The sequence below is a fragment of the Podarcis muralis genome, chromosome 13 (genome assembly GCF_964188315.1).
Source record: "Podarcis muralis chromosome 13, rPodMur119.hap1.1, whole genome shotgun sequence".
Taxonomy (NCBI): domain Eukaryota; kingdom Metazoa; phylum Chordata; class Lepidosauria; order Squamata; family Lacertidae; genus Podarcis; species Podarcis muralis.
The window spans coordinates 1,993,003-2,015,827 of record NC_135667.1 but is presented as its reverse complement, the minus strand read 5'-3'; the positions used below and the strand labels follow the sequence as shown (position 1 = coordinate 2,015,827).

At 56.4% G+C, this 22,825-nt stretch overlaps 1 protein-coding gene across 1 annotated transcript; it reads right to left on the bottom strand.

Moving 5' to 3' along the window:
- Window positions 1–2,493: 2,493 nt before the first annotated feature.
- Window positions 2,494–17,919, bottom strand: TSC22D4 (TSC22 domain family member 4). Its single transcript, XM_028705005.2, has 4 exons — window positions 16,500–17,919; window positions 15,203–15,366; window positions 5,293–5,344; window positions 2,494–3,340 (listed from the first exon to the last, which is right to left on the bottom strand). Exons 1-4 carry the CDS (start codon window positions 17,268–17,270, stop codon window positions 3,137–3,139), a joined length of 1,191 nt encoding a protein of 396 aa, XP_028560838.2. The 5' UTR covers window positions 17,271–17,919; the 3' UTR covers window positions 2,494–3,136.
- Between the last annotated feature and the right edge of the window lie 4,906 nt (window positions 17,920–22,825).

The window sequence follows — 22,825 nt, the reverse complement described above, 5'->3', positions numbered from 1 at the left end:
TTTGAAGCTTCCGTGGACCAGTATGGGACAAAATCTGGCACTGGGGTGGTGTTAGGCTGAATACTTCTGCTTGCATCTGTTGTCCGGCACCAGGATGACTGGCCACCTGGCTGAGCTTTTCTGGGGAGATACTAGCCCAATGGTATTTCCTATGGATTTAGGTTCCTGACTTGTTGGTGGGCATTGTTCCCCTACTTTTGCCTTCCTGAGCAGTGCTTTGTTGTTGTTTAGTCATTTAGTCGTGTCCACCTCTTCATGACCCCCTGGACCAGAGCACGCCAGGCCCTCCTGTCTTCCACTTCCTCCCGCAGTTTGGTCAAACTCATGCTGGTAGCTTTGAGAACACTGTCCCACCATCTCGTCCTCCATCGTCCCCTTCTCCTTGCGTTCTCCATCTTTCCCAACATCAGGGTCTTCTCCAGGGAGTCTTCTCTTCTCATGAGGTGGCCAAAGTCTTGGAGCCTCAGCTTCAGGATCTGTCCTTCCAGTGAGCACTCAGGGCTGATTTCCTTCAGAATGGAGAGGTTTGATCTTCTTGCAGTCCATGGGACTCTCAAGAGTCTCCTCCAGCACCAGAATTCAAAAGCATCAACCAGTGCTTTAATATATTTTTTTTTTTGGGGGGGGGGTTATTTATTTAATAGGTTTTATAGAGCGCTTGATCGTAAAAAAAAAGCGAACTTCAACGCGGTTTACGAAAAGATAGAACAAGAAAAATCTATGTTACTTTAACGCATACAAAAATTGAAATATTAAAAGTTTTCTCTCTCCGCCTGACCTTCCTCACAGGGCTGTTGTAAATGAGGAAGGAGGAGAACCATCTACATGGCACCTTGAGGTCCTTGGAGAATGCCATAAGTTGTTTTGACTTCCTGTGACGTGCAGACTATGATGTTCTCACTCAGGAGGGCTGGTGGTGGTGGTGTACAGTGGTTAGAGAGTGTCAAACTAGCACCTGACTCAGCTGTGAAACTCACTGGGTGTGGCTCCCAGCTAATCTGCATCACTCTCAGCCTAACCTTATCATGCAGAGTTGTGAGCGGAGTGGAGAAAAGGTCGGCTAACAACCTATTGAATAAATAAGATTTAGCACACGAGAAGAGCCTTGCTCCGGATCAGGCCAGTGGCCCGTCTGCTCCAGCATCCTGTGGCTGAACTGTTGCCTGTGGGAAAACATCAAGCAGGATTAGAGCACAGGAGCAATACTCTTTCCTCCTGCTGGAAAATTACCCCAAGGAGGTGCTGCAGCAGCAGCAGCAGCTGGGGGGAGGTTGGCGCCAGGTCACAACTCTGTTCGGCTTCTTGCAAGAAGTGTGAGGCGGGTGCTTTTATTGCAGCAGTGTGTGTGTGTGTGGGGGGGTGTTGCCTAACGCTTCCAGACTGGGCTGGCCCACGACACAACAAACAAGGTGCTTTTCATTCCCACAACTGTGCGTAGCTCAGTGCTGCTGTTTGTCCCATGCCCTGTGGGAACACGATGATCCTGCGCAGGAAGGGGGAGAGGGGCCAGGGAGGAACAATAGGCCTTGTCACCCCGCCTGCGTGGCACGTGCCCCTCTACTGCTACCGCTGCTCACGCCAGGCTCCCTCCCTGGGTGCGACTGGAGCCGCTGGTTAAGAGTGTGGGGCTAAGACCTGGGAGAGACCAGGGTTCGGGGGGGGGGACCCATTTGGTGGCCATGAAACTCGCTGGGTGACCCTGGGCCAGTCCTTGCCTCCTAACCTACCTCCCAGGGCTGTTGTGGGGATTAAGTGAGGAAGGGGGAGAGCTATGTACGCCACCTTGAGCTCCTGGGGGGGGGGGGAAAAGGTGGGATACATGTACAAATAAATAATAGAAACAGCTGCAGGTTTTGGGAAGCTCACAGCTGGTTCCACCTGCTTCCTTCGAAGGGGATGGGGACGCTTGGTGCCTGGAGGGCAAGTAAGGTTCCTTATGCTCAGGGGACAGTTTGTGCTTGTGTGTGGGTTTTTTGGGTGTAGGAGGAAATTCCTTTGAGTTAGAGGGGGGGCAGGAAGGGGATTCCTCCCTGGATTGACTCGCTTACCAGAGCCACTCGGAGGCTGCTAAGGTCAGCAAGCTTCTTTACCTCATGGTGCAATCTTGGGGATGTAGGTTACTGCGGGATGGACTGCAGAGGCCTGGTGGGCCAGGCAGGGGATGTGGCCTCGTGTGTGTGTGTGTGTGTGTGTGTGTGTTTGCCAGGTGGTGGGAGGAGTGCACTGGCGGTTTCTAAGCAGAGGTCGGACGGCCATCTGCCAGGGCTTCTTTAGCCGCGCTTCCTACATTGCAGGGGGCTGGACTAATGACCCTTGGGAGGGGGGTCCCTTTTCCAATTTCACTGTGATTCTGTAAATGTCCAGTGATGCCTCTACCGCCCTTCTTGCAGCTGCTTTCGACATTTGCATCAAACACCGACAAAGCATTTCCCCTCTGAACTGAACCCCCAGCCCATGCTCCCTTGAGCCCAGAGATCCACACGCCACACAGAGTGACATTAGCAGTCTTGTACTTTAATAACCTGAAATACTGCAAAAGTGTCCTTAATAGAAAATTTATTGCCAGCTCCATCCGCCCCCCACCCCGCACCCAACCCAACCTGCACCCCTCACCCCAAATCGTGTCTCCGGCCCCGCATCCCATCCCGTTCCCCATTTCAATGGGGCGACTGCAGAGCTGTCCCAATGAGATTTGGCCAAGGGGCGCTAGGTCAGGCCCATAAGGGGCAGGCAGGAATCACTCCCAAGTGTGTGAGCGGCTTCCCTCCCCAAAAGCCCCCGCCCCAGCCCACCAACCTGGCAGTCCCCCTCCACAGCTGGTAAATCGTGTCTTTGCGCAAAAAAAAGGTCCCCCCACTCCCAGAGCTGGGGGGGTAAAACCAATTCCTGATTCCACCCCCGAAAAGGCACATGCTGTGTTAGTAGGCCCCCTTTCTCCCCCCCACCCCAACCCAGCACCCCAAAAGGCTGGCTCCACACACGCACACGCACACACACCCCTTCCAGCAATGCTAGTGCCCCCCACCCACGTTTCACATCTGCGGGAAATCCATTAGTGAGTGCCCCCTCCCCAAAACACGCAAACACACACACCCCCCTCAATGTCCAAGTCCAGCCCCCTCCTGCCGGCCCAGGGTCACGCGGCACCGCTGGAAGGAGGCTTGGCGTTGGCGTGGAGCTGGGCCTGGAAGCGGCTGAGCTGCTCTGCGCTGGCCAGGGAGCGCAGGAGGGCGTTCTCCTGCTCCAGCAAGGCGTTGCGGTCCGACAGCTCCTTGATCTGCTCCCGCAGGATCTCCACCTCCTCCCGCACGGCAAACATCAGGTGGCTTTTCACCAGGTCCTAGAACGGAGTGGGGCACACAGAGAGAGAGAGAGAGGCCAGGGACACCGTCAGGCATGTGGGAAGCCTCCACGCACAGGATTGTAGCGTTTGTCATGTAGTTCATGCAGCACGTCAATTGTGGAACTCCCTCCCGCAGGCTCTGAAAGAGGCCGTTTATCTCCCCAGCGTCTTTTCTAATATCCTCCCCAGCTTCGGTAACCAACCGTTCCGCAGTATTGCAGCCAATTAATCCCTGAAAGGGGACGCGGGTGGCGCTGTGGGTTAAACCACAGACCCTAGGACTTGCCGATCAGAAGGTCGGTGATTTGAATCCCTGCGACGGGGTGAGCTCCCGTTGATCGGTCCCTGCTCCTGCCAACCTAGCAGCTCAAAAGCACACCAGTGCAAGTAGATAAATAGGTACCGCTCCGGTGGGAAGGTAAACGGCATTTCCATGCACTGCTCTGGTTTGCCAGAAGCGGCTTAGTCATGCTGGCCACATGACCCGGAAGCTGTACGCCGGCTCCCTCAGCCAATAAAGCGAGATGAGCGCCGCAACCCCAGTCGGTCACGACTGGACCTAACGGTCAGGGGTCCCTTTACCTTTAATCCCTGAAAGATGCCCCCTGCCCACCTCTGCTTTTAAACCTCCAATGAAAGAGAGTCCACTGCCTTCTGAGGCCATAGAATTGTAGCGTTGGAAGGCCCCCCCCCCTAAAGATCATAGAGGCCAGGCACGTCCAACTCCCAAGAGCCTGCGATTTCTGAGTTCGTTTTTCAGTTCAACCAAAGATCAACCTGGAAGGCACCCGCGACTGACCAGTAGATCGCGATCGACGGGTTGGACATGCCTGCTATAGGCCAAAACTCCTGCAACAAAGGAGTCGCAGCCGAAGAGTTGCTGCCTCCACACACACACAGCCATAGAAACCCTGTGCTACAACTGATTCTCAGTTCTGATTTTGCAGCCGCCTCCTTCCAGTCCAGACTGTCTGGTCCAGCTAGCTCAGCAACACTTGCCCTTCAGGATTTCAGCCCTCCTTGTAGGAGCCGAGGATTGAAGTAGGGACCCTCCAGCATGTAAAGATCCACACACTGCCCTCACGGCAACCCTCCCCTTGCAGAGGAGTACCTAGAGGCTGTTAAGCACATAAGAGGCGCCTGTTGCATCACACCAATGGCCCACCTAGTCCGGCATCCTGTTCTCGCAGTGGCCTGCCAGGTGTCCAAACGGGGGAGCCCCAAAACAGGATTCAAGCCAACCTCCTGTGGCTTCCAGCCATTGGTATTCAGAAGCATCGCTGCCTCCAGCTGAGGAAGTAGGGCAAAGCCATCCTGGCTCACAGCCACCAATAGCCCTCTCCTCCCCCATGGATTTATCCCATCCTCTTTATAGCCACCCAAATTGGCGCCTGTAACTGCCTCCTGTGGCAGGGAGTTCCATAGCTTAACTATACGCTTTAATTCCCACCTTATCCATGCAGCGTTCACCGGAAACAGCTGCTGTCCCAAACAGCCCCCTGCTAAACCTGGAGTTTTCCTGCCCTCAGAAAATCCGAAGGTGACGTCTGCTCCGCTTTAAAAGCACTCCCACCAGTTTTCCGTGGGTACCATTGTCCATTATTTTATTTTTTTACATGGGTGACATGAGCAGCTTCTACGGAAACAGCAAATAGCACAAAACGGGGAGAAGGGATGGGGGAACCCAGGGTTAAAGTCACATCTGAACGTAAGCCGCTCAGGTATGAACAAATAGATTGCCTAAAATGCATATTTTGTGGGCCAGTCTGGCTGGACCCTTGCTTTTTTTTTTTCCGAGAGGGAGGGAGGGATGCTCATCTGTTCACCCACTACGACCCTTTCCTGCCCATGTGTAGAGGGCTTCAGAGCCCGGACAGAGCTCAGCAGGGCCACAGTCCCAGCCTGGAGGGGGGGGGGCCTGCGACATTTCCCCCACCCCTTGGACTCACCATGGCTTGTTCAATCTTGTTGTCTATGGCGATCATGCTGCTGTTGGTTCCGCTGTGAGGAAGAGACGGACAGGTGGATCAGGAGGCAAGACAGACAAGACACACACACACCCCACTCTTTAGCCAACCTCCACCACTTCTGTTCTCGCAAGGCAGGAACTACAGTGGTACCTCTGGTGGTTACATACGCTTCAGGTTACATACGCTTCAGGTTACACACTGCACTAAGCCAGAAATAGTGCTTCAGGTTAAGAACTTTGGTTCAGGATAAGAACAGAAATTGTGCTCCGGCGGCACGGCAGCAGCAGGAGGCCCCATTAGCTAAAGTGGTGCTTCAGGTTAAGAACAGTTTCAGGTTAAGTACGGACCTCCGGAACGAATTAAGTACTTAACCCGCGGTACCACTGTACAGCTGAAGACCACACTAGAAAATTCTTTCTAATGTTTCTTTGGAATCCCCTTTCTTGCAGCTTCAATCAATTGGTTCGGGTCTTTCCCTCTGCGGCAGCAGAAAGCAAGCTTGCTCCCTCTTCCATGTGGGAGCCCTTTAAATATTTGGTCCTCACATTCCCTCTCAGTCTCTTCTTCCCCAGGCTAAACATACCCAACTCCCTCAATCGTTCCTCGCAAGGGTTGGTTTCCAGACGCTTGATCACCTTGGTCTTTATCCTCTGCACACCTTCCAGCTTGTCAATATCCCTCTTAAATTGTGGCGTCCAGGACTCTGACCCCTCGATCTGGACACCAGACTCCGGTGGAATTGTGTTAGCTATTTTTGCTGCTGCATCGCATGCTCAGCTCCCTTTGAGTTCGCCTCCCTCCTTTGCAAGACAGGGGTGGCATACACACTATACTTCTAAAGCGCATTCCCCCCCCCCCAAAGTATTCTGGGCACTGTAGAATCGTAGAACTGCAGAATTTGAAGGCGCCAAAAGCGTTGTCTAGTCCAACCCCCACAATGCAGGAATCGCAACTGGGGGGGATAACTTTACAGTGTCCAAAATTCTTGCTGGGTGGGGGATTGCACTTCCAATGAGCTTGAATGGTATCGTCACACAGCCACAAATATCTCTTAAACAAGACCTTGCTAGGCGCCACCCCCAGACAACAACACCTAATTCTTTACCCCCAAACACTTAATGCTTGCAAGAATTAAGTGGTAACGAGAACAAGACTTGAAGCGAGACCAGCGCACCTTTCAGCTGCCAGTGAGGACAACTGCATCTGGGGGACGGGTGGAGGAGGGTTAGCAGGGAAAGGCTTCTGTCTTGGGAAGCTGTGTGTCTCCAGACCCGTTTGAGCCCCACCCGTTTAGTCGTGACACGCTGCAAAATAAGCACCCTAATTCTGGGCACACCCGGGTGGGTTTGGGGGGTTGTTTTTCTGATTGAGGGATTGCCCTTCTTCCCCCAAGGAGCCCAGGGCAGCAAAACAGACGCACGTTTTCTTAATAATAAAAAAGCACAAACAGTTTCTAAAACTCTCCCGAAAAACTATTACAATTAGAGATATTTAAAAGCAGTTGCTTTTCTCTGCGGAGAAACCCTTGCCTTAACGCTCCCAGCTTGGGCCGCTTTGCTCGCCTGAAATGTCAGCCCAGGGTTTCCTGGTAGGACTAGACCAAGCTCCCAACCAACACAGGGCTCCATTTGCATCCGTGGCCAGTCAAGGGCTCCAGGGAGCTCCCTTGCCTTTCCCCTACTCCAGAGGTGACCAACATGAAGCTCCCACCACCATCATCCCTGGCTAACTGAGCAGCTGGGAACTGGCAGTCCAACAATGGCGGGAGATTCCCAGGTTCCCCATACCTGGTGCTAATCGAACACTCAGCCTCCTCTTGGCACACACAACAAGCTCGTCTGCATTTTTCACTCAGACCCTTCCTCCTGAGAGCTCCCCCATCCCTCCTCTATCCTCCCAAGAACCCTGCAAGGTAGGCCAGGGGGAGATATTACTCCAAGGCCATGCAGTAAACAGGTTTGTGGCGGAACAGGGTTTTGAGGTTCTCCCTGACCCATCCACAGTTGTCCTGATGCCCTTGACCCCACACTCCCTAGCAGTTATCCTCCTTAGCCTCAATACCCCTGCCCAACCATCAACGCCCCCCCAAACACCCCCCATGCTTGCCTCAAACTCCCACCCCCCCGAAATCTGCCCCCTCTACTACCTGTGCAGGACAAGCAGGAGGGAGACGAGGGTCTTGTCCACCTCTTTCTTCCGTCCGTTCAGCTTCCTGCGTCCCTTGGGGGTCTCCCTCGGCTTCGCAGGGGACAAGTCCCTAGAGTGGGCCGGGGAGGTGCAGCCCCGCTGCCGGGGGCGGCGGGGGTCCCTCGAATCGGGGAGCATGCAGCAGCCGCAGCCCTGGGGCTCCTGCTGCACCTCGAAGGCGCTCACCCTGGACTTGACAGACACCCCCAGGGAGTCCAGCGCCATAACGGCTCCCTCCTCGGGTCTTCCGGGTGCTGGCGGTCGAGGAAGGTCCTGCGCTTCTGGGCCGCCGGAGTCCCCAGGCGCCCTTTGACCCCTGGCCCAGATCCCTCCTCGCTAAGGTCCTCTTCCGCTCCCAGATCCTGCACAAGCTGGCGGTGGTCTTCTGTCTAGAAGCGCTGCGGCAGGGACCCAGGAGTCCTGGGCGGAGTGAGGGGGCTGGGTGGTGGCAGCGGCAGGAGGCGCTGAACCGCTGGGATGGGCTCCCTGGGCAGCGATGCCCAGCGGTGCTCCCTGGCCGGGCATAAATAGCCATCTCTGTGCCTGGCTCTCGGGCCCCCTCTCATTCACTCCCATTGGCCAAGGCCATGTGGCTGTGTGTGTGTGTGTGTGTGTGTGTGTGTTTATGCCTTTCTTTCTCCTCCCCACACCCCACGCCCCATCAATGACAGCCAGGGACATCAGCTGCACCATTCTCCGCTCTCCCCCCTTTCTGCAAACCCACACACAGAGGACGTGTGCCTTGAGGAGCACCCTCAAATCAGATGGCCCCCCACCCACCCTGGAAGGGGAACAGCAAGATCAATGCTGTTTGCTTTGCTCCCCCCCCCCAAAAAAATAGTCCACCTTCCCTTCACCCTTGCCTTGTTCTTGGCTGTGATGCAGCAGGGAGGGCGGACTCACAAAGGGGCCTTTATAAACCTGCCACCCTCTGTTTATGCCAATCCGGTCCGGGGGGGGTGGTGTGAATGCCAGGGGGTGTGGGGACGTCGCCATGGAAACTGGGACCAGAGCCCAAAGGCATTACATAACGCAGCACCAGGCGCTCCTCAGCGGGGGGGGGGGGAGCTCCAGAGTCCAGCCCAGCCTTGGCGGGGGGGGGGGGGGGGGAGGAAAGAAGGAAGGTGTGTGTGTGTGTGTGTGTGTGTGTGTATATGTGCAGACACACACATACATGTGTGCATAGGGACTTCGGGGCTCCTTGCGGTGAAGGGTAGAAAAAAAATGGGACCCAGGATTGTCCCTAGGGCACTTGCGGCAATGGCTTTGTGCTGGGAACCTCTGTGTTGCGGAGAGGTTGGTCTAGATTGCAGTGGGGGGTCCCTTCTAATTCTATGACCTCAGGAGGCAATGGACTCTCCTTCATTGGAGGTTTGGAAAGCAAAGGCTGAACAGCTACTTGCCAGGGATTCTAATAATAAATAAATAATAATAATAATAATAATAATAATAATAATAATAATACAGTGGTACCTCAGGTTAAGTACTTAATTCGTTCCTGAGGTCCGTACTTAACCTGAAACTGTTCTTAACCTGAAGCACCACTTTTAGCTAATGGGGCCTCCCGCTGCTGCCATGCCGCCGGAGCACGATTTCTGTTCTCATCCTGAAGCAAAGTTCTTAACCTGAAGCACTATTTCTGGGTTAGTGGAGTCTGTAACCTGGAGCATCTGGAACCTGAAGCGTATGTAACCCTAGGTACCTCTGTAATAAAATTTTATTTATATCCCGCCCTCCCCAGCCGAAGCCGGGCTCAGAGCAGCTAACAACAGTAAAATGATACAACATTCTAAAACCATTTCATTTTAAAATCAGTTCAAATTCTTTAGCTGCTATTCCTGCTTTTTGGTGGGGTTGGACTAGATAACCCTGTGGTGTCCCTTCCAATGCTACATTTCTTGGATTCTGAGACCAAACGTCAGACGCAGAGACCTGGGTTCCCCTTCCCAAAGCCTGTTCGAAGAGGAAGCCTACTGATTTGAGAGGCACAAATACAAGATGGGGGACACCTGGCTTGAGAGCAGTACATGTGAAAAGGATCTAGGAGTCTTGGTTGACCACAAACTTGACATGAGCCAACAGTGTGGCGCAGCAGCTAAAAAAGCCAATGCAATTCTGGGCTGCATCAATAGGAGTATAGCATCTAGATCAAGGGAAGTAATAGTGCCACTGTATTCTGCTCTGGTCAGACCTCACCTGGAGTACTGTGTCCAGTTCTGGGCACCACAGTTCAAGAAGGACACTGACAAACTGGAACGTGTCCAGAGGAGGGCAACCAAAATGGTCAAAGGCCTGGAAATGATGCCTTATGGGGAACGGCTAAGGGAGCTGGGCATGTTTAGCCTGGAGAAGAGGAGGTTAAGAGGTGATATGATAGCCATGTTCAAATATATAAAAGGATGTCACATAGAGGAGGGAGAAAGGTTGTTTTCTGCTGCTCCAGAGAAGCGGACACGGAGCAATGGATCCAAACTACAAGAAAGAAGATTCCACCTAAACATGAGGAAGAACTTCCTGACAGTAAGAGCTGTTGGACAGTGGAATTTGCTGCCAAGGAGTGTGGTGGAGTCTCCTTCTTTGGAGGTCTTTAAGCAGAGGCTTGACAACCATATGTCAGGAGTGCTCTGATGGTGTTTCCTGCTTGGCAGGGGGTTGGACTCCATGGCCCTTGTGGTCTCTTCCAACTCTATGATTCTATGATTCTATGACCCTCCCTCGTGAGGCAAGGGCAGGGTGACCTTGGCCTCCCTCCTACCTCCTTCCCTCCCCTCCCACGGGCCAATCGTGGGAGTCCAAAGGCAGGCCTGCAGTGCTTTCCCACCCACGACACCCTCGCTGGGGCAAGGAGGTAGCCAGCTGCAGCCCCTGGGTGTCAGGGTGCAAGTGGGGTGTGGCACTGCCTGCCCCCCAAACTCTGCCACTCCCTTTGCTTTGGAGATTTGCCCAAATCTAATTAACACCCCCCAAAAAAAACGTTCTAGCTCGGTTAAGGTTTAAAACAGGAATAAACATGTACAGAGTCTGAATTAAAGCACAGGGGAGTGGGGAGGAAGTTGGGTGTTTCACTGTGGCTGCCCCGGGTCTTGGGGATGAGGCAGCTGTTAGAAAGAGCTGTCTGAGGGTCCAAGCCGTTTGACAGCAGTGCGGACTCCCTCAGGGGGTGGCGGACGCACCTTCCTTGGAGGTTTTTTAGCAGAGGTTGGATGCTCATCCGTCAGGGCTCCTTTCACTGCGATTCCTGTATTGCCAGGGGTTGGGCTGGATGTCCCCTTAGGGTCCCTTCCAGCTCTGCTATTCTGTGGTTCTGTTGCAAATGGTGCTTCTTTCCTCTGCAGGGTGGGTGCCTGCTCTTGAGCTGTGGGGTCTGCCCTCTTTTCATGGACCCTCTGGCTCAGAGGGGTAGGCAACCTAAGGCCCGGGGGCCGGATGCGGCCCAATCGCCTTCTCAATCCAGCCCACGGACAGTCCGGGAATCAGCGTGTTTTAACATGAGTAGAACGTGCCCCTTTATTTAAAACGCATCTCTGGGTTATTTGTGGGTCCTGCCTGGTGTTTTTACATGAGTAGAATGTGCGCTTTTATTTAAAATGCACCTCTGGGTTATTTGTGGGGCCTGCCTGGTGTTTTTACATGAGTAGAATGTGCGCTTTTATTTAAAATGCACCTCTGGGTTATTTGTGGGGCCTGCCTGGTGTTTTCATATGAGTAGAATGTGTGCTTTTATTTAAAATGCAGCTCTGGGTTATTTGTGGGGCATAGGAATTCGTTCGTTATTTTTTTTTTCAAAATATAGTCCGGCCCACCACATGGTCTGAGGGACGGTTGACCAGCCCACGGCTGGAAAAGGTTGCTGACCCCTGCTGAGTCTAACTTGAGGAAGGCCTCCTTCCCCGAAAAACCTGCCCCGCTAACCGTGTTGGGAGCGCAGCCCAAGATCTCTATTGAAGTCCAAAGCTTTGGGTGGGGTTTCATTCTCCCCTAAATCACCCGGCAGCCATTGCTCTCTGCCAAAGCCTGGCGGAGGCAGTGCCTACCGGGTGCGTTGCCAACCAGCTGGCTGGCGACTGAGGGAAGTTGCAGCCCTAGATATCCCGAGGGCGTTGAGTTTGGCGAACCCCTGGAAAAAATGGATCGAGGGGGTGCCCAGCAACCCATGGGTTAACCCCAGACCTGGGCACCGTTTGGGGTGGGGTGGGGGTCAGCGGGGCATGAACCTGTGTGAGGACAAGAACCCGTCTTGCAGGTTTCGGAAGTGACAGGGAGAAGGATCCTCCTTGGCCCAGGGGCACATTCGCACCAGCTGGGCAGGAAGGAACAGGGGCCTGCTCCGAATTGCACCCGCTCCTTCCTGCACGCCTCACATGCGCCTCAGCCCAGGCCTCCTCCTCCTTCTCCCAACACCTCAAAAGGATTTATTCCAGGGGTCAGGGCTGTCTCTTCCTCTCCTGCTGAGCTGTAGCAACTGTGCCAACTTCCCCCATGTTTCAGGGCTGTCCTGCAGAAGGGGGCACCCCGCTCTGAATGCCACGCTGCCCCTAACTCCACCCTCTGGCTGCCCTCCAGCACCCCCTCTCCACGGAGTCCTCCCGCGCCCCTCCAAGGTAGCCCTTGCATAAACAGGGCTAAGAATAGCAGAGCCAAATCGCGGGAGGAATGTGGTGGGTGCTGGCTGAAACCAGCCTCCTTCTCCTCCTCCTTGCTGCGGCTTTGGCCCGGCCTCTCCCGTCCCACCGCTGGGAGGGAGAGAAGTGCGGGCACCATCCAGGGCAATCTGCGCTTGCTTCCAGGGTTGGGTTGCAAGGTGTTAAAATGCAAACCCCTCTCCCCTCCGCTGGAGATGCTGTAGGTATGCGGTGGTGGTTGGAGGGGAGTGAAGCCACAGGCCGTCAGTGTGAAAATAAGCATGCGCCTGTATTCAGGGTTTGGCCCGTGTGGGACCTGAACAGCCAGCCTGCTTGCAGGAGCAGGGAGGAGGCTGCAGATGGGTCTGTGCGGCTAAAAGTGGCAGGGGCCCAGATTCAAATCCCCACACAGACACAGCCTCCTGGCTCGGTCGGTCTGTCCTGTCTGTCTGGTTCATATCTTTAAAGCACCACAATGTGGCTTTTAAACAGGCAGTTCCCAGAGTTCATTGGGAGGAGAGACTGACTTTTCAACCACCCTGAGGAGAATAGAGGGGAAGGTCTCAGCACCCTTAACATATCCTGGAATCCGTTTTTTTTTTGGGGGGGGGGAGCCATGCCTGTTTAAAGGGGCATCATAGTACTTTAGTTTGGTGCAAATGTGGCCCAACTCGCCTTGGAGGGTTGCTGTGGAGATAAAGGAGGGCAGCGTGGGAAGAATCTGCCCTGACGTCCTTTGGGGGAAAGAGGGTTTTTAAATCTATCCCCCCAAAAGTTTTTGATTAAGTTCCACTGAAATGAGGCTGCATTTTAATGTTTTAATTGTTGTCTTTTAATTTTGTTTTTTAAGCTGTATTCTAATCAATTGTTTTTATATTTGGTGTGAGCCGCCCTGAGCCCGGTCCTGGCTGGGGAGGGCGGGGTATAAATAAAATTTATTATTATTATTATTAAATGTGCCTTGAAAATACACACACACACACACACGCTAGCTAGCCAGCCAGGATGGTTATGCTCAGCTTCCACAGTCGGAAAGAGCCATGCTTCTGAATCGGGAGCCACAAGAAGGAGATGGTGGCTCTTGTGCTCAAATCCCACTTGTGGGTTTTCTTTCGGGGGTTCTGGTTGGCTGCTGTGGGAACAGGACGCTGGGCGAGGTGGGCTATGGGCCTGATCCTGCAGGGCTTTTCTTATGTGCCTGTGTGGGAGCCAAGGGACAGAGGGCTTGGGAGTTGTGCTCAGGAGGAGACTTCGGCCTGACTTGCCCCCCCTGCCCCTGGTTGTAAGGGCTCCTTGCTTCGCTTTTGCCCCCCATCCCCACGGGACAACCCTTGGCTCCCCATGTGGGATCAATGCATCAGTGCACGGCTGCTATTTCTTCCGGGCCAATGCTCTCATCCCCATTTGGAGACATCTCCTCCCTTCTGGGAGGGAGGGAGGGAGGAGGAAATGCGCAGCATTTTCTGCCCGCCCTGCCCTCCCAGGCCTGCTTCTGGTCCCTGGACTGCCTGCTGCGGCTGCAAACCCACCTGCTACATTTTTAAAAATAAATAAAAATGCCATGCATGCTTGGATGTGTGCAGAAGGAAGGACGGCCGTGGCACGTGGTTCTGGGGTGCCGGCATGAGCCAGAGAGCATGGGGCCCCAGCCATGGCAATGGGAGGCTTTGCGTGGCCTTTGGCCGGCCTCCCGAACGATGCGGTTGGGGGGCAACGAGGGCAGAGAAGGTGTCCCCCCCACCCCGGCTTGGAGAGGAGACGGTGTTTGGCAGCAGAGCGGAACTGGGCAGAGCTGGCAGAGGGTCATGGAGGGTCACACTTGAAATAGATCCGTCCGTGCCCACTGCAGGGGCTGGCAAGCTCCCAGGGCCGAGACGGAAATAGCCCAGCGGCAGGGAAGTGTGGAGAATCTCACCTGCCTGGGAGAGCAGAAGGCCTGGAACCCACCCACTAAAAGGAAAAAGTCGCAAGCTTCCCTTTTTCGTAAAACGAAGGGACCCCGGCGGTCGCCCAGGCCTGCCCTCTGCAATGCAGGAATCGCAGCCAGAAAATGACTGGCAGGTGGCCACCTGACCACAGTTTTCAAGGTTTCCCCTCCCCGCGTTTCAAAGCATGTTCCTAGTCCTCAGCGCCCTGGAAACACCCCTTTGAGCCGCCGCTGAATTTCCGCTGCAGGGCGCACCGCAGCTTCCCCTCCCTCCGAGACGCCTGTCCCGAAGCCACCGCGGGCGGCCTGTCACCGGAGCAAATGAATATTGCGACGACGCAACCAGATACAGATGTGGCTGCTTTGTACAAATTGTTCCGCTCTCAGCGGGAGGCTGCTGGAGGGAGGAGGGAGAGCGTGGAGTCCTAACCGCCCCCCATTTCCTTCCTCTTGCCCAAGTCTGAACACTTTCTCCCCGCCCCCCCCCGCCCCCGCCAAGACAGCTATGACCAAGGAACCCAGGCAAGCTTTGCCAAGGCTCAGCCCGGTCACATAGGCTGTGGTGCCTCTGAGCATATGCGGAGTGCAGCTCCCTCCCTCCCCCACACTGGAGGGGAAAAGGCCTTTGGCCCCTCAGTCTCTACCCTCTCGGAAATTAAGAAATCAGGCCATTATCCATTGGTGGAGCTACTCCATACTCAGCCTTCCCTTGAGTTCTTGGGGGGGGGGATTACCTTTCCTATGAACCTGCCAGCACCCCCTTCACCCCCACATGCCAACACACATCCAATAACTACTTTGGCTTTCAGAGAAAGACAAGGGGGGGTGAGAAGAGGGACTGTTATTTGCACAATGCCCCCCCATACCTCCCAGACTGGGCCAATCGGCCTTTAAAGTCGTTCCACTTTTCAAATAAAAAAACCACAGTGTTTTGATGCCTGTAACCCACCCTGGGACCTTAGGGGTGAAGGCAATAAATTAATATGAATAATAATTTGCCTTAGATGTGATTCCTGCATCACCTCGGCGGGTGGACTAGTTGACTCTAGGGCCCTCCCAACTCTGCGGTTCTGTGATTTTTAGAATTTCCCCCTCCACACACACCCTGTTGGCACACACAGACAAAACTGGGGCGTCACACGCCATGCCTCACCTGTCGTCGTCGCTGTCCTGGGCGCCCCCCATGCCGAACATGGACCGCGCCAGGCTGAAGCGGCCAGCGCCAAAGGGGTCGGAGGTCCTGCGGCAGGGGCTGGCATCTCGGAAGAGCGGGGGAGCCGGGGAGGATGGGCGCGAGCGGGACTCTCTGGGCAAGACCTGCGAGGCAGGGAGAGAGAGAGAGTGTGTGAGCTTGACCCACAGCTGCTGCCCCCAACCCACCTCACCTCTAGCTGGCACCAGAGCTGGAAGGCCTTCCGCTGGCCTGCAGACTTGGGGAAAGCCACCCCCCCCCACCCAGAGCCTGGTGGTTAAGTGAGTGGTGACAGACCCACACCCCTCCCCACGGCTGCGGAGGGTCACTGGGGGTTTATTCCAAGGAGCGTCAGGGCGGATGAGGCAGAAAACAAGAGGCCCTGTGTCCCCTGGCTGGAAGGAACAGAGAGGGATTTCTAGGAAGAGAGGAAGGAGGCTGGTGGAGGGGCAGGGGGTGGAGTGAAGAGGATGGTGTGGGGAGAAGAGGCCCTCCTGCCCCCCTCGTCCTGCGCCTTCCTGGGGACCTTGCTCCAGAAGGACCCAGGCGTCCGGCTCCTTCCTTCCTGCTCAGCCCTCAACAAAATAAATCAATGGCTCGTTGTTCTGACGGGGGTGGGAAAGGTGGGACTGGCTTGCGGACCCCCAAGTCCTGCTTGGCTGGGTAGGATCCGGCTGCCAAAGTCTGGTCACCCACTCCCACCCATCGCACCCCCAGAACAGACCAATGGGGCCACCCAGGGCCCACCAAGAGATTCTCCCATCATGCACCTCGGTCACGAAAGGGCAGCTATGTCCAGAGGCTGGAGAACCAGGACAGAGAGGACCTGTGGCCGAAGTGCTGTGGGGAGGAGGTTCCACGACCTGGGATGAAATCCTTGCTGAGCCACAGAAGCGCTGTGGGGTGCCAGTCTTGCCCAGGCCCCCGTTCCTCCACCCCTGATTTGTGGAACTGAAAGGTTTTTAGTGCTGCCAGCCCGGAAGGTGAAAGGAGGGCATCTGGAGAACTGGTGCATGCAATGTATAATTCCAAGCAGCGAGGAGTTCCGCAGGGCAAAGAAAACACACACAGAGAGAGAGCACCCTGTAAGGTCCAGGTGTGCTTGGGGGCTTCCCCAGGCCTAAATCCATCCTCTTTAGGCTCAGCTGAAACTCACTGTGTCCCCAAGTGGCCCCAGTGTATGGAGACACACACAAACTCGGGAGCCTCGTCCTCCCCGCACCCGCAAAGCCCACCACAGCTGGCCAACGCCTCTCACCTTGCGCCGCTCCTCTGTCCCCCTTGGGAGGAGCTGGGCGACGCTCTTGGGCAGCAGGTGCTCCTCCACCATCAGGGATGGAATGGTGCCCGCCAAGGGGCCCGGTTCGCCAGCTTCCCTGCCGCCTTCGCCGGGAGCTGCCGGGCGGGTTTCCAGAGCCACCAGGGGGCTGCGTGGCGCCACGGGGCTGGGGGGAGTCCTGATGGGGCGGATGAGCACGGGCAAGCCTCCTCCCAGCGAGCGGGCCTGGTGGCCCGAGTGCCCGGGCGAGGGGAGCACCAGCTGGGACTGCAGGTAGCCCCCTCGGCGCTGGGGCTGGGGGCTGAAGGGGCTGGGGGGCCTTGCCAGGAGCCCGGCCACCTCCAGCCGGGAGTCCAGGGACTGGGGGTGCCTCCCCGACTCCGCCAGGCGCCCCGTCAGGTGGTAGTCTGCCTCCTGCTCGTAGAAGTCCCGGCAAGTCCAGCGGCCCCTCTTGTAGGGCTCTCCCGAACCCTGGTCCAGCTTCACCACCCGGAAGCGGGAGGCGGCCCCAGCCGGGCCCTGGAAGGCGGGGGCCACCCCCGGGGAGCCCAAGGCCGAGGGCCCGTTCTTGGGCACAGAGGCTCCGCCGTCGTCCTCGAGGGGGTCGGCTTCCTCAGCGCCCCGGGACACTTTGGGGCTGGAGGGGCCCTTGGCCTCCCCTCCTGGGGACGAGCCCGCCTCCTTCTGCTGCTCGTAGTCCGAGGTGACGCTGGTGATCTGGAAGCCGCTCTTCTTCTTGCCGCCGCTCATGGTCCCGAGGAAAGCGGGCGCGGAGGGCAGAGGAGCAGCGCAGCCTCTCCAGGTCAAGGAGCCAGCCCTGCCGTCGGGGTCAGCACCAGCCCAGGGCCATGGCCAGGCCAGACTCGCCGGCGACGCCAGGGGGGTCGAGGCGCGGGGGCACCAGCAGGCAGAAGGCGCGGGGGCCAAGCCAGGCGCATGCCAGCATCCGGCGCGGCTGGGCGTGGGGTGGCCCGCCGGGGCCTAAGGACGAGCGCTGGCAGCCGCCGGGCGATCCTGCATGGTTGCTGGCGGGGCTCCCGGCTCCCTCCTGGGGGGCTAGGGGGCCAGGGCGCTGCTCAGGCGCGGGCGCATCCTGGCGGTCTCCAAGGGGTGCCCGCAAGGGCCCGGGGTGCGCTAGGGGCCACTTCTGCAGGAACGGAGAGCCTGCTGCGCGGAGGAGCAAAGTTGCCCGGCGTTGGCCGCCCCCCCCCGGGCTCCTTGCTTTTTGCGGGTGGGTGGGCAGCCCGGGCAGCCCTCCCCGATCGCGGAGGCGGCGGCGGCTCCTCGTCTGCCTAGCGCTGCCCAGCCTCTCTCTCTCCCTCGCCCGCCTGCCTGCCTGCCTTCCTCTCCGCCTGTTGACAAGCCCCAGCACCAGGAAGTCCGGCCCCCTCCCAACCAGCTGACTGCCTGCACACGCCCCCCCCGCCCCACAATAGCTGGGGGCCGGCCAAGAGCTGCCTTAACCCCTCCGCCACCGGATCCTCCCCCCAACTCCTCCTTAGGCGCCCCGCGCTGCGCTCGGATGGATGGCTGCAAAGGAGGCGGGTTCGCGGAGCGCGCTTGGCAGCTTTCGGAGGGGTCCTGGGCGGACCTCCCGAGCTCCAGGGGCGGAGGACTACAACTCCCATCCGCCCCCAGACAGCGCTGGCTGTGGGCTGATGGGGGTTGTAGTCCGGCGCACCTGGATGGGGCGAGGCGAGGCTGATGCGCAATAGGTCCTCTCCCTGGCGCACGGACAGGGCTTATCCAGGCGGCCTTAACACTCGGGCGTCGCCCAGAAAGGGCGAAAAAGGGGGGGGTGGACTTTGAAACGGGGCGTTGGACTAGGCCTTTGGGCTGATCCTCCGCGGCTCTTAGGCTCGCTGACTGGTGAACATGTGCAGAGTGCTGGGTATTTTGGGGGTACCCCTCCCCAGTGAATCGTCACGACATTGGCTCATACCTTTGGGCTTCCTCCAGCATTGCTTTTTGTGGGTGGGTGGGCAACATTCAATTTTATTTTTTAACAGTCATATGTGCAACTGTTTATTCTTATATACGTAACTGTTTTATATCTATATAGGTCTATATAGATCTATAGGTGTGTAGATATTACTGTCAATCGTTTTGGAATGCCCCATGGAGAGCAATCCATGAATGAAATAAACAGACAAAGGAGCTACTGTACCATGGAAGAGGAGCCTTTTCCGCTGGCCTTTCCCCAAGACAAAAAAAATTCCTTCCAGTAGCACCTTAAAGACCAACTAAGTTAGTTCTTGATATGAGCTTTCGTGTGCATGCACACTTCTTCAGATACATTTCGTGTATCTGAAGAAGTGTGCATGCACACAAAAGCTCATACCAAGAACTAACTTAGTTGGTCTTTAAGGTGCTACTGGAAGGAATTTTTTTTGTTTTGACTATGGCAGACCAACACGGCTACCCATCTGTAACTTTCCCCAAGAGATATTGTGGCGCAGCAGCTAGAACCTGGGAGAGACAAGGGTTCAAATTCTCCGCTGGGTGGCCAGGAAACCCTCTAGGTGTGACCTTGGGAGCCAATCACTGCGTCTCCACAGGGCTGTTGTGGGATGAGGAAAAGGGGAAGACCCACTTTGAGCTCTTTGGGGTGGGGAGGAGATAGAAATGCAATAAATAAATGATAAAGCGTCAGGGAAGGCTCCAGGCAAGGCAGAGCCGTCCTCACAGTTGGAGCCAGTAAGTGCACAGATTTCCCAGTAAGTGCCTCATTTCTAAAATGCTGGGGTGGGGGCTCGACCTGGAAGCCTCCTGCTGATTCCCAGAAGCATGTTGTCTCATCAGTGATAGAAAGGCACTTTGCACATGCTCCAGGACAGTCTCTTCCTCATTATTCCTGCATTGCAGGGGGTTGGGCTAGATGGCCTTGGGGCCCTTTCCTGCCCTACAGTTCTTTGATTCTACGTGTTCCAGTGCTGAGCCTTCCCTGCGCTTGCCTAAGGGCTGTGGTTGACCCAAGCACCCTGTTCCTCCTCCTTCAGCACAACCTACATTGTCAGGGAGAGGAGTGGTGTGTTATGGAGAGACTGGCCCAGGGAAAGGCATAGAGAAACCACCCTGGATTATTATTAAAAAGAACTCTGGCTCAAAGGAACATGTAAATAAAGCAAGGGAGTCTTCACTGTGCCTCTGAGCATACACAGAGTGCCTCTTCCTCCATTCCAAATAACCAGATCCTGTGGAGAGCTGGGACAAACCGCCAGGGCATCCACCATGTCCCCAAGACTAGGAGATGAAGCAAACGCACCGAGCTTTTGAACCTCCAGTGGAACAGCAAGTCTGCAAAGTGCAAGGCTGGCAGTGGGGCACCTCCAGAGACCCTCCCCAAGGTTTGTGGGTGGGAGAGGAGCACTGCACATTGAAGGAGCCTCCCTTTGTCTCCTTCCCTTGCAGGCTTGGGGGGGACAGACACATTTGCGTTGCCTCTGTGAGAAAGAAAACGCTGGTTTGAGACTGGCCCTGACCTCAGGTGCCCCCACCAGGACTGCGCTCTGGGGAGTTTTAGACTGCCTCAAACAGCCCTGCTGCATCTGGAGGGCACCAGGTTCATAGAATCGGGGCTCTCTGTTTGGGGCTCTACAAAACCCACCCTTTCCCCGATCCCTTTCTAGGCCACCTGGCAGGTGAAGCTGTAGGATCTTCCCTCGGTCCGACTGCCAGCCCTGCAAGGTAGCCTTCAGCCTGGACTTGGGAGGCCTTAGGCTTGATGAGGGACCAGCTCAGCTCTGCAAGACCTGAATGGACCCTCGACCTCGGGGGACCCCCTAGCTCAGGGATGGAGTGGGGCTGGCGAGTCTGCCAGGGCCCTAGCCCCCAGAACTCCTGGCAAAGGAAAGTGAGCTTGGGAGGTGCCGGGAGGCTAATCCGTAACAACCCGGAGAAAGTAACGCGATTAAGGGCTCAGGGGGGATCGGAAACGGGGGATTATCTCCCTGGGAACAGGACCTGCCACCTGATAGGGGGTAGAGGGGGGCAAGCACCACTCTGCGGGGGACGGGGAGGAGATGAGAGGTTCCCACGTAGAGAGACTGGAGCGAGCAAGAGAACAGTCGTCCCCCATGACACACCCTAGATCTTGGAATCGAGACTACGGAGGGCACCGTGGGGTGTAGGGTAAGAAGGAGCTCACCCCCCTGGAGAAATTTGCCCCCCTAGGAAGGGCTCCTGAGCAATAGGCAGCCTTCTCCATCCAGGTGTTTTGGACTACAACTCCCATCAGCCGCCCAGCATCACCACCTGAGACACGATGCTATAGGTCCTGGGAGATAGGGCGCTGCTGCCACCTGGCGGAAGAGCGCTGCCATTGCCGGGCGGCCGGGCCGGACGTGGCTGCAGTTGCTCGAGCGGCCAGCAGGTGGAAGCAGCGCCGCTTTGCGAACGGACGGGGCGCTCTCCCCTCGGCCAGTGCTGATTGCTGCGGAGTGGACCTGGGTGCAGGATCAGGCAAGGAACAAGCCGGCTGGGGGGGGGGGGCCTTGCTTCGCTTTCTGGAAAGGGAGGCGCATGCGCCAGTCTTAGCTGCAGCCCCACGCACGAAGAGGGAGAGGCACTCTGTACACGCTTAGCAGAAGCGTTTAGCAAGGTGCTCAAAAACAGGTTCTGGGGTAAGAATTTCTGGGTCTGCGAGGCAGTCGTCTCCTCCACCTATTCAATGATTTGCGCCCGTCTTTTTCAGACACTTTGCCTGTCCCTGTGAAATCCGCAGACACCCAACTATAAATCCAGGTCAGACTCGGCTTTCGGCCCCCCCCCTTTTTTTTTTTTGCAAAGACTTTCCAGGTCAGACATATCAGCGCGTTCACAAGACCAGAGTGGCATGTACAGATTTCTGGGGGGAGGCGAACCTTCTTCAAAGAAATCCTCGTCCCAGGCTTAGAGCCTCAGCAGAATAGAGGGACAGCCCCGCTAGAAAGCCCCGCTTCGACCGTGCAGAGTCTGAGTGGTTGTGGGAAGGGCAGGGTGCCTGCTTGGCACGCAGAAAGTTCAGCCCCTGACGGTTCAGTCTCCAGGATGGGCTGCGAGAGGCTTTTCCTGCCTGAAACCCGAAGAGAGCTGCCGCTGCCGCTCAGTGTATTGTTGTTGAGTCGTTTAGTGGTGTCCGCCTCTTCGTGACCCCCTGGACCAGAGCACGCCAGGCACTCTTGTCTTCCACTGCCTCCCGCAGTTGGGTCAAACTCATGCTGGTCGCTTCGAGAACACTGTCCCACCATCTCGTCCTCTGTCGTCCCCTTCTCCTTGTGCCCTCCATCTTTCCCAGCATCAGGGTCTTTTCCAGGGAGTCTTCTCTTCTCAGGAGGTGGCCAAAGTCTTGGAGCCTCAGCTTCAGGATCTGTCCTACCAGTGAGCACTCAGGGCTGATTTCCTTCAGAATGGAGAGCTTTGATCTTCTTGCAGTCCATGGGACTCTCCAGAGTCTCCTCCAGCACCAGAATTCAAAAGCATCCATTCTTGGGCGATCAGCCTTCTTGATGGTCCAGCTCTCACTTCCATACATCACTACTGGGAAAACCATGGCTTTAACTATGCGGACCTTTGTTGGCAAGGTGACGTCTCTACTTCTCAAGATGCTGTCTAGGCCTGTCATTGCCCTTCTCCCAAGAAGCAGGCGTCTTTTAATTTCGTGGCTGCCGCTCAGTGTAGACAATAGCAAACTAGGTGGGCCAAGGATCTCAACCGGGGACGGGGCCGTAGCTCAGAGTCCCTGCTTGGCACGCAGAAGGCCGCAGGTTCAGTCCAAGGAGGGTTGGGAGAGGCTTCCCTGCCTGAAACTCCGGGGAGCCGCTGCTGCCCGTCCGTGTAGGCGATACTAAAGTAGATGGACCCCTGCTTTGACTCAGTATAACAAAGGAGCTTCCCGCGATCCTAGATCACTCGCGCAAGCCGCGCGCTTCTAGAGGAGAGGCGCCCATGCCCAGTCTCCGAAAGCGTCTCTGGGTACAGCTGGGAACGCCCTCCCCAAACCCTGGAGAGCTGCTGCTGCCGGTCCGTGCCGGCGCTGACAATGCTGAGCAGGCTGGAGTCAATCTAAAGCTGCTCCCGACGTCCCTCGGGCATAGGATGGATGCGGGCGCTGGCTTCGGTTCTCGGGCTGCAGCCTCCCCTCGTCCCGGCCTTCCTCGATGAGGGATGGCGCCTTGATCTTGCCCTTCGCTTGGAAGGCGCGCACGCTGGGCGGCGAAGGCAGCGGGTGTCCCTGGCGCCGGATCCAGCTCGGGCGTGGCAGGCGGGGGCTCGTTGGGAGGCTGCAAAAAGGGCGCGCCCCTTTTCCCTTCCCAACCTGCCCGGGC